The sequence below is a fragment of the Numenius arquata genome, chromosome 2 (genome assembly GCF_964106895.1).
Source record: "Numenius arquata chromosome 2, bNumArq3.hap1.1, whole genome shotgun sequence".
NCBI lineage: Eukaryota > Metazoa > Chordata > Aves > Charadriiformes > Scolopacidae > Numenius > Numenius arquata.
In genome coordinates, this window is record NC_133577.1 from 3,934,315 (window position 1) to 3,945,814 (window position 11,500).

The 11,500-nt window shown below is 49.5% G+C and overlaps 1 protein-coding gene across 1 annotated transcript; it reads left to right on the top strand.

The window, feature by feature from the left end:
* Positions 1–7,878: 7,878 nt before the first annotated feature.
* TCF21 (transcription factor 21) lies at positions 7,879–10,008 on the top strand. The gene is made up of 2 exons (XM_074169123.1): positions 7,879–8,328; positions 9,919–10,008. Exons 1-2 carry the CDS (start codon positions 7,879–7,881, stop codon positions 10,006–10,008), a joined length of 540 nt encoding a protein of 179 aa, XP_074025224.1.
* Positions 10,009–11,500: the final 1,492 nt, after the last annotated feature.

Sequence of the window (11,500 nt, forward strand, 5' to 3'; positions counted from 1 at the left end):
GGCTTCACCTGGAATTGCTTGTTCTTCAGGACAGAACGTGGCTCTTGTCCTGGGAAGCCCAAGCTGGTCCCAGATGTCTGGTGTGCACTGGCACGCAATAGAGGGTCGAATCATGAATCCCCTTGAAGCCCCTGTGCTTCAACAGATTGGCCAAGCAAGTTTGGTGTATGGTAAACAGCATGGTATATGATGTCTGCTGAATTTGCTATGTCATCCAAATGGCCTGCGTGACAAAGAAAGACCTACCTTATTTTGGTGCAAAATTTGGCTAATAGAGATCTATTGTGCAGGGTAGAACAAGCTGACATGATACGGAGATTGAAATAAGGCATCAAAATGAAAATCTTCCAGCTAGACACAAAATGCTCTGTCACTGTTTTGAATCAGGAGGTTCTGGATAACGTATCTCTCTTCACACCACCCTCAGCCATCATCCCATCTGATCTAAAAGCATAAGCAGATACATATCTTAGTCCCACACCATTCTTTCTAAAAGGCTGCTTTAATGGTTGGTCTTATCTTGCCAGCAGTCTTTAAAACCTTGGCCCTTCTGCTTTGGATGGACTCAGAGCAGCTTTTAGGCATTGTTTTCTATTTCCCCTCATGGAACTGCAGGAGCATGCAGGGCCTGCTAGTCCTGGCTAGCAGAAGGTCTGATGGCTCATCTCTCTGTTTTCCTCTTTTAACCAGCTTTCCTTCTGGGTTAGTCCCACTCCCGATTAAGAACCAAATCCTAGGCAGTCTGAGCATCACCCCGGATCCGTACACTCAAAGGAAAAGAGAGAAGCAGTGAGGGAAAAGAGGGAAAGATTGTCTTTACAGTCCGTGCTTGGGGGTTTTACCCCCCTTGATTTTGTAGTTTCAGTTCTTTGGTACTTTCTCAGTCTCATAGGACTCCCCTGCAACCTACGTTTATGGTCTTTTTATGCTATCCCCTGGTTCATTTTTAAAGCTATTTACTTCCTCCAAATTACTTAAATAGACTTTTATTATGTGCTTTTGCGATACCACTTTCTAAAACAACACCATTTTCTATATGTATTATGAACTCCGATACGCACCGTAAAACCAGAGGACTGCACCGTGGCAAAGTGCCATGACCCCACTTTGGGGATGTTCCAAGAGCTCTGAGAGTCAGGGTAGAGTTTGGGAGGCTTTGTATAAGGCCTGTCAGAGTCAAAAGAACTGCCCGGTGACTGTGGTCTTTCTATGTCACTTGAGCAGGATGTGTCATCTGCTTTCTCCTTTGCCTTGCCAGCCAACATGCCCATTTCAGACTCATCTGCAACACATCCTGTCTTCAGCCAACTACTGTGTTGGGTGAATCCCTGTGGGCAATCTCCTATGTGGGGTGGCTGAACATTACCAGTTTGACGGTTTATTATATCAGTATTTTTAGCCCAAATATTTTTCCGGCCCTGTTGATGTCACTGCAATTAGGCATATGCATTTAAAGGTTTAATGTGACCGCTTATCAGAGCTGGTAAAATGCAAAGCCCTCACAACAAACGGAGTGCGGGGAGTTCAACAGCATGAACTGTGGACAATTCAATCTGTAACAGCATAAAGGAGCCCACAAAGACTCTGGGTCCCAGCATACAGGAGAGATGGGGAGGGACCCTTGATCAGGGAATGGAGTGATAGGATGAGGGGTAATGGTTTTAAATTGAAACAGGGGAGATTCAGATTAGGTATTAGGAAGAAATTCTTTCCTGTGAGGGTGGAGAGGCACTGGAACAGGTTGCCCAGAGAAGCTGTGGCTGCCCCATCCCTGGAGGGGTTCAAGGCCAGGCTGGATGGGGCTTTGAGCAACCTGGTCTGGTGGGAGGTGTCCCTGCCCATGGCAGGGGGATTGGAACTGGATGATCTTTAAGGTCCCTTCCAACCCAAACCATTCTATGATTCTATGATTCTATGTGATGTTTCATTTGGATGGGAACAGAGGATACAGACTGAGCTACGGCATTTAATGATGGATGCTGTGGGAACCCGACTTTCAGAAGCTGTGAGCACTTTAAGGGAACAGGAGTTTCAGAAAATCTGCATCTACATGCACGCATATCATGCTATAAACCATACAAGTAATAAAAGCTCACCAGAATAGTTGACATTCTTCCTGCCACTCCCCTACAAAATGTTCTTCTTTTCCAAATTTCCCTCTGAAGCAAAAATCTTTTATTTTCCAAAACTTTATCCAGTGTGCTAATTATTGGAAGGCAAAAGAGAATTTATTTCTTATCGACAAATTTCATCGTGTCTTAAAGCCACAAAAATGCAAAGGATTAGCCAACAAAGAAACATCACGGAAAGAGATACTCAAAACAAAACAGTTATGTCTGCACTTTAATCCTTCAGTGATAATTTTGCATAAGATATATTGGCTTTTTTGCATATTTCTCTTTTTGACCACTTAATAAAAGACTCTGCAGTTTGCAATGTCAACTACCTAGTAATATTTCAGAGATGCAGCCTGGAAGGAGTGGATAATAACAGTCCCCGCAGGAGAGATGGGAGAGGATGGGTCAGGGTGGTAGAAATCATCCAGTTATTACACGCACAGGTACTCCCTGCAGTGGACAAGAGCATACTTATATGCACCACAGGTTCCGTCATCAATGTGACAAAAAAGGATTAAAATATAAGATCTGGAATTAAATATTTTGAGTTTCATAAAATATTTTTTTTCACTATCCACTAAGGAAATTTTTTTGGATCTCCATTTCCCAGAGTTTCAATGTTTTGGGGTTTGTGACATTTCAAGGTTTTAAAAGACACTTGAAACAGAGTTATGGCTGCTGCATAACTTTTTACATAAATTTTATTGAAACTGCAGTTTATTTAAATTTAAAATATTCTAACCTGTAATCAGTTAAGACTAAAATTTTTCTATTCTAGGTATCAGCAAAACTTTCAGATATTTCTAAATGAAAATAGAAAGAAATACTGTTGGGTTTTTTCACCACAACAAACTATTCTAGAAAATAGTTTCTCAAAAAGCTCTGATATCTAAGGGCTTTGAAGCAAGATGTTGGGATTTCTTGGGGACGGACAGTGACGCTGGTATCACATACAAATATGTGCCTCTCGGGCCAGTTGTCCAGGACAGTCTTTTTACTGTCTTGGCAGTGACATTATTTTTTCTCTTTATGTTATTTATCGCAATGCCTTTTACCTTTCAAACCAAAACTGTGACCAGAAACAGACACACAGCACCGGAATGAAGCTGTGGGAGGGTTTCGGTGCCCTCAGCCCTTCCGAAAATCTACCCCATTTTTACAAACAATTTTGATCCGTTTCCTCAGCACTGTCCATCCTCTACAACGGACAAAACAGAATCCTATTGTAAAAATACCACAGGAGTATTATTAGAATTAGTATTATATTATTACTATTACTTATTATTATTATTCATATATAATAGTTTATTAGTAGTATTATTTGACTTAAGGTATGTGAAAGTATGATTCTGAAGTCCCTCCACCATTTTACTTAGTTTCCAAGTAGGACCAAGAGCGCGCAGGAGAAATCTCAGCGCTACCAGATTTTTTTGAAAATTGCAACTTAAAAACACTAATCTGGTTGTACTTTTATTCCTGATTATTCTCAAACCTGAGTGAACATGATTCTTGATCAGCTGGCTGCCCGTGGGTGACTTCCTTGATTATTCCCCAGCTATAGGAAAACACCTGTATTATATTTGGGCAAAGAGTTTTAAAAACAGCTACTGATTATGTTTTCCTCAGCTGCGGGTGATCTGAGGTTTTTTCTTGGGTGACTGTTCAATGCACAGTGAAAATATGGTGCCTTGATAAATAACAAAGAACATTAAAAAAAAAAAAACAAAAAAACCAACAAAAAACCCAAGCCATGCCATGCAAAATCATGAGACACTTGGAGAAATCTTGGCCTCAAGTTCTAAAGCTGTTCTCAAATTACTGTGTTATTCCAGCCCAGGGGAGGGAAGGTTGGAGGCATAAGAAGTGGGGCTTTTTTTCCAGGTGGAAATCTGTAACCTGCCATAGACCAGCATAAACCTATGTGTGACATGTCCCCCATCTGACACCCTTCAAACCAGGCCCCCCTGGCACACCAGGGTATGTCCTGGTATGTCCAAAATGACCTTATGGTTTAGTGGGTCTCAATTAGAAGCAAAAGGGAGATGCACCTCCCTGTGTAGCCAGAGCAACGCAGAGGAGAAAGTCATCTACAGAGCAAATCCACAGTTTTGTACGGATGTTCCCCATGCCGCTATTTCAACTTCCTTTTTAAAACATGAATGAAGAAGTGAATGTACTGGCAAGGCCAAAAGGACTTTAGCTCCATCTGTCTTTCCCAGCCAGTTATTAACTCAGTGGCTGGTCTGTGGTCCCAGTCATTTAACTGGAGGAGTAAGTGGCCACACCATCACCGCGGTGGCTGGGTTGGTCTCCACCCCATCGGTGTCTATCCCAAACTGGGGCTGTAATTCAGAACGAGAGTCAGGAGGACTGGGGAAAGCAATTCAGGTGAGGGGAGAGGGACTGAAACTGGGAACCAGTTAGGGGTATAAGCCCTGGGCTTGCCAGGAGGGCCATGAGGAGCAGGAAGGTTTGAAAAGAAGTTCAACTCATGTAGCAAACAAATAAAGAAACAGCAGTTCCCTGGAGATGAGAAGATACAGCTTTTTAGGTCTGCTCATGCTGGCCCCTCTGAGAGGGAAAAAGGGACAATTCCATTGTTTAAAAAGTGTGTAATAATCTGTATGTATAAAGGACTCAAAGTAAATTATACTAGATGTACGTGAGTATATATCACACACATAATAATGAAATTCCACAAATGGATAGAAAAACATGTCCTGTGACTCCACAAAAGTGTGTGCTCTGTATTAGATCAATTTTACTCACTCTGAGGACTCCAAAATGCATGTAAGTCAACAAAAGCTACAAATGTGTGGCAATTCTAAAGGCTCAGGACACACGTGTATGCACACCTTGACTATCAGAACGCACATGTAACAGCAAACTAAAGCAATTTTTAAGAAGCCAGATCATTCCTTCTGCTTTTTCCAACAAATTTTCAGAAATTACTCAAGTAAAGTTAAAAACAAGTGATAGAAAAGGTGTGAGTATATAATTTTTTTGTTTTGTTCTCCTGGGAGCTTCTGATGCTGGAATTTGGATGGGATTTTGGGCTCTCTAGTCATTCGTGTTTAGAGACACAAGCAACTTCGACTTGGCTTTCTGTCATCCTTGCTCCAGTAAGAATCTTGGAGAGTCCTTCTAACATCAATCACTTGGACTATAAATCTCTGCAATGGATATGGCCATTTAAATCTCCACCTGCACAAACAACAATCAGGCCTAGAAAATAAGGAGGCTCATAAATCTCCACGCTGGTGATTAGTAATATTTTGGATCTGCAACAAGGATGTTAGAAAAACGAAAAAAGAAAAAAAGAAAAAAGAAAAAAGAAAAAAAAGAAAGAAGGAAAAAGAAAAAAGAAAGAAGGAAAAAGAAAAAAGAAAAAAGAAAAAAGAAAAAAGAAAAAAGAAAAAAGAAAAAAGAAAAAAGAAAAAAGAAAAAAGAAAAAAGGAAAAAGGAAAAAAAGAAAAAAGAAAAAGAAAAAAAAACAAGCAAAGCAAAGCAAAGCTAATTCATTAATTAGGACTGATATGCTGACAATCTGTTTAGTTTATACACAGAGAAAACACAAACAGGGCACAGTTAACATAACATGACGTTAGAAGTTAGGGAATTCCCAAGAGCCCAGGGTTTGGAGATATGATATCTTAATGTAGTTATCCTATTGTGAGCGGGAAGGTGTTATCTTCCAGTCAAACGGTGAAGAGCAGGTTTAAAGTCCAGATCTGTCTTTTTTCTTCTGGTTTATGTGAGCCAAGGAATCAAGATGGATCAAGAGATAGGAAAGACTTCCTTGCTAGTTATCAAAAATGACACTCCTACCAAAACTTTCATCTGCAGACAGTACATAGAGCTTGGCAGACTTTTGGCCCTCCATAATTTTTGTTTGTTTTTTGTTTAGAGTATGCAGAAAACCCCATGTGATGCTCACACAGATCAGCAAGAGACTTTCCTGTGGCTCCAGTGACCTTGGATTAACTCCGAAGCCACTGCATGCCACGGTGACATCTCAGGCTGTACGTTTTTGTCCAGAGCTATGTGAATCCTCAAGTAAGCAGCTGAATAAGTGGAGCTGCCCCTGCAATCAGATCAGTCACTGTGCCCAGAAAGGTCACATGTGCAGATCGTGCCCGGTCCTTTAGTCCCCCAGTGTTCAAAACCCAGGCTGCTGGGGGATCTGAGAAGTTTCAGGAAGCATGTGAGGATGGAAGGAGCTACGGGAGCAAGTTCATGCTTCACTGGCCTCTTTGGGCTCTACATGCAGGTTTAGGAGAAGACTTTGGTCTGGCTCTTCGTTCTCTCCATGTAAAGTTTACTGCTTTTAAAAGCCAGCTCTGCAGAGACTGAATACATAAGGATTGTGACTGCGGCACACGTCTGCTCATTCAAACTACACAGCAACCACCTCATTCATACCAGTGAAATGGTTGGGGATGTTTGGCTTCAGTGGTTGCAGAGTACAGTCTGATGCCCCTACTCCCACCGCTCCCACAGAAGGGGCCTTATCTTGCCTCGTTATTCAGGTAAAACTCCCCGAGTATGCACGAACCAGCTACACGGGTGTAGCAGAACGAAACACTGACCATCTGCTCTGCAACAACACGCCGAGAAAAGGGTTATTTTCTGTGCGATCTCTACCATCCAGTACTCCCCCTCCTTCTTCCTTCATTTCAGCCACCCCATCTGCAGCCACGCTGTCCCTCCCCAAGTGGCAACAGCGCTCCCCCTCGGCTCTGCCAACTGCTGGGATCTTGGCCCCCTCGGACACACGTGCGGACCGGGCAGCCTCTGGGATGCTTACGGCTGAGGGGACTCAAAGAGTGAGAGGGGACCGGGGTTTATCGGAGGTCACCCAGCAAGGCTGGAAGAAGTCAGATCCTCCTGCCTCCAGCCCCTGGGCTGTGACGGCGAGGTCCACGCTGCCGGCTGGGCGGCGGAGCGCTCTCTTCCTGGAATCCACTAGTAGCTGGACAGGATGCGTTCGCAAACATAATCATTCACAAATCTCCCCCAGATTAGGTTACAGGACAGCGTTTCGACGGCACGCATTACAAAGCTCCCTGGAAGGCTTGGCTGGTGGATCTGCTGCTCGCTCTGCTCATGACCCATTTTGGCTTTCTTCAAGAATCATGACACCAGCTGCCTGGGTCATCTAGGAGGCAGGGAGGGGGAGAGCAACCCTGCGCTGGAAAGGGAAGTGGGGAAGGAGAAGAGGAGGAGGAGGAAGGGGGAGGATAGAAAGACAGAGCCGGGAGAGAGAGAGAGAGAGAGAGAACGAGTTGCTTTGCACCAGTTGTAAAGATTTGAATCCCAGTTCCGAGCTCTCGGCAAGGGCTTGCCGGGATACCTCATTCCCTGTCCTGTGCAAAGGTCTGTGATTGGGGATGTGGTGTGCTCAGCGGGCAGGGCCCCTCCCCTGGGCTGGATCCGCCTCTCTTATCCCCCAGATAAATTACTAGTGTCCTCACTAAATTCCTCAGCTTTCTCTCTCTCTCTCTCTCTCCCTCTCTCACACACGCTCACTCCCACCCTCAAACACAGGAAAAGCGGGGTTGGGGGGCGGGAGGGCGGGGAGGACTGGATACCCCCTCTCTGGACTGGTATCGCGCCTTAGTGCTGGGGTGGGGGGGGGAGGGAAGGGGAAGAAAATACTGGTGCCCCTTCTCTCCTCCGCCGCCTTGAAGTAGATTTGAGGAGCTGCCCTTCCTTCCCCCTCCTCCCCCCTTCCCGCTGGTCCTTTGGCATCTTCCAGACCATGTCCACTGGGTCCCTCAGTGATGTGGAAGATCTGCAGGAGGTGGAGATGCTGGAGTGCGATGGCCTGAAAATGGATACTAACAAAGAGTTTGGGGCGTCCAACGAGAGCAACGAGGAGGGATCCAATGGCGAGAATGGCTCTCCTCAGAAGGGGAGAGGGGCCTCGGGCAAGAGGAAAAAAGCTCCCCCCAAGAAGAGCCCTTTAAATGGAGTCAGCCAGGAGGGAAAGCAGGTCCAGAGAAACGCTGCCAACGCCAGGGAGAGGGCGAGGATGAGGGTCCTTAGCAAAGCCTTCTCCAGGCTTAAGACCACCCTGCCCTGGGTGCCCCCAGACACCAAGCTTTCCAAACTGGACACCTTGAGGTTGGCCTCCAGCTACATCGCTCACCTGAGGCAGATCCTGGCCAATGACAAGTACGAAAACGGCTACATCCACCCAGTCAACCTGGTAAGTCACGGCCCGCCGGGGCCAGGCACTCTGTGGGGGTGTGCATGGGGAGAGGCGGGCGAGGAGCCGGGATGGGGCATGCGCGGGGAGAAACCTTTGCTGTACTTCTCACAGAGACTCTGGGGTGACAAGAGGTCCTGTGTGAGGGGACAGGCTCCCAGCTGCCCTCCTGCCCCGTGCCCCGAGAGCTGAGCCTCCCGAGCCCCATCCGCTGCTCCTGGCAATCCCCTCCAGGGGCCACGCTGGCCACGGATAAGACAGGGACGGGCTTTACTGCCCCAGAAATGACTGAGAAACCTCAGCAGGTTGATGCCACCTTTCTACCTGCAAGCAGGCGGGTAGAGGAATTCGGGTAGAGAAAGGTATGTTTTAGGAAGGACCCAAGCCAAGGACCCGGGATTTATTTTTCTCTCTCCTCTCTATCCCAACATTTCCTGCCATAATAACCCTCAAGCCCTAGCTTTTTAAGGACAGAATTCTTGGGGCTCTGCGCTCAGCCGCTCCGATTTACTGGGTCCAGGATGTTTCTCCTACCCATGTAAACTGATAAAAGAGAAATAAATACCGGTGCGGACTCCCCAGGGCACAGGTCTGCCCCAGGCACACTCTACTGGGCTGCACCGTGTCCCTCCTGCTGCTCCCACCACCCACAGAATGTTTCCCCAAGCAGCCCGGGGTCTCCCCGCCATACCCGGCCATCAGAAACATCCCGCTTCCAGCTCGAAAAATATGTGCAACTGATGCAAACCAGGGGTGGGCAAGATCTGTCTGGGCTCTTTTTAGACACACAGCCTTTACATTGCCCACACCTACGGACCCTGCGGGATAAAGGGATGGCAGAAGGGATCTGGCGACGTTTCACTGGGGTCTGGTTCTGCCAGAGCTCGGGACTCAGGGGGAAAGTACGTTACCCGCTGTGTCAGCTGATAAGGGCCTGGGAGCGATTTTTTTGGCTAAAACCAAAATCCTCAGCAAAACAACATGGGGGGAAAAAAAAGTAAACCAAAACCAACACCCAACCCAGATACAACCTCCTTCCCCGCACACAGGCACACCAAAACTTGCCCCCCGAGCAATGGGAGGTCAGGGAGGGCGGCCGGGGGCTGCCAGGGTCTGCGGCGGGGCGCGGGGCGGCTCCCGCGGGGAAGAGCCCCCACGCCGGTCACGACCAAACGCGGGGGGCAGCGTGGTTTCGGCGGGGTGCCCGCAGCGGCAGTGCCGGGGGTACGCGGGTGTACCGGAGCCGCCGGGGCTTCCTCCTCCCTCCCTCCCGCCGCGGCTCAGCCGGGCTCCGCCGCCCCGGGGACGCCCCGGGGACGCCCCGGGGGAGGGGGGGGGGGAACCCGCCGCGGCTGGGAGGGGAAGGGGCATCAGCCAGCGGCGAAAGGCAACGGGGTCCTCGCCGAAATCAGCGGCGGCTTCCCCGGCCCCAGCCCCGCTGAGCGCGGCCAGAAGCCGGCTGAGGCGGTGGATGGCGGGCCGGATCCCCCCGGGGAGCTCCCGTGGCGGACCCGCTGGCGAGATAAGCGTTGCAATGTGCATTTTTCCCTATGTAACCCCCTTCCCACCCGTGTCTTTTCCTGGCTCCAGACTTGGCCTTTTATGGTAGCCGGCAAACCCGAGAGTGACCTGAAAGAAGTGGTGAACACAAACCGCTTGTGCGGCCCGACGGCATCCTGAGCCCCGGCGGCCGGGCCAGCAGCCTCCCCCGGGACGGCCGGGCAGCGGGGCGGCGGGGCGGGCAAGGGGACACGCCGCGGCCCCGCCGCTGCCCTCCGGGCCCCGGGCAGAGCGACGGGGAGAAAGGCCTTCTCCCGGGGCGGAGGAGACCAAATGTGCCCTAGCAAAGACTCCACCCCGAGAGATCCCGACTCTTAATTTAACTTTATTAAAAAGTGCGTGTACAGTCGAGTGTCCCGCAACAAGAGCCTTGCTGGTTCAAGCGCTACTAAGAGAAAAGACAGAGATCAAACAAAACCTACCACGCGTGTATCTTTTGTCTTGAGACCTGTGAAATATGTAGATGCCTAGAAAAAAACTGACTTTGACAGTCATCTCTATGAAGTAATTCACCCTAAAGATATATAGATATATTTCCTTCAAGCAGGTTCTGCTCTTATTTTCTGTGAATAAACCTTCCTTTCCACTGAACGCAGAGCGGTGTAATGTTCGTTTCCGACCCCCGCGATCGGCGGGGGAAGGACCCGCGTCTCCTCCGGCCGCCTCTCCCTCCCGGCCCACGGGGGGGGCTGCTTCCCCGGAGCTACACGTGGGGAGCAAATCCCTAGGGATGGGGATGGCCGGGCCCCCAGCCCGACCCCGCAGCCCCGGGGCTCCGGGGCGCCGCGGCAGCCGCCCCCGCACCGTCCCCGCACCGCGCCGCGCCGGGAGAGGGGGGGGGGGACGGGACGGGAGCAGTTTAGCTATTGATGAAAGTACAGTCGGAGCGGAGGATGCCCCTCTGGCCCCGGTCCTCGATGCCGGGAATTTGTAACTTAAACATCTCCCCTCTATCGATCAGCGCGCCCGTGGGAGATGGGGCTGAGATAAACAGGAGTGCGGGGCGCTCCCCCGGCACCGGCAGCTGATGCGCCAGATCCCACCGCGCTGTTTAATGTTTCAGGGTTATGACCGCACTGTTTACAAGACGTCTTCGGTTATTTATACTGTTATTATTAGCAGAGGGGCTTTAAATTTCCGCTTCACTTGCTCTTTCAATACGGTCCCTCCCGGTTCCGTTTGATACCTGGGTACTGTCTGACCGAAAGCGGGAAGAGAGGCAGCGGGGGGCTGCGGGGACGCCCCCGGGGCCGGGGAGGCATCACGGCCGCCCCCCAACCAAGCCCGCCCGGGTTGCGGGGTGGACGGACCACGGACCCTCCCGGGAGCTGCCTCCTCCCCGGTGAACCCCGCGGGCGGGCGCGGAGCTGCCCCGAGCAGCCGTGCGGAGGCTGGATGATGGTTTTTTTCTCATACAACCCCCCCGGAGATAACCGGACGAGGTAGCGCGTCCTCCAGGCGACCCAAATTCACCAGTCGGGTTCATGCGTGGGCTAGGTTGAATTAAAGCAACTCGCTGTGAGCCGCGGGCTGTGCAAACATCTCGGCCCTCATTACAGAAAGGGCCGGGGCCTGCTCTATGCTGATGGTTTAGAAGCTGTTTAATTTCACA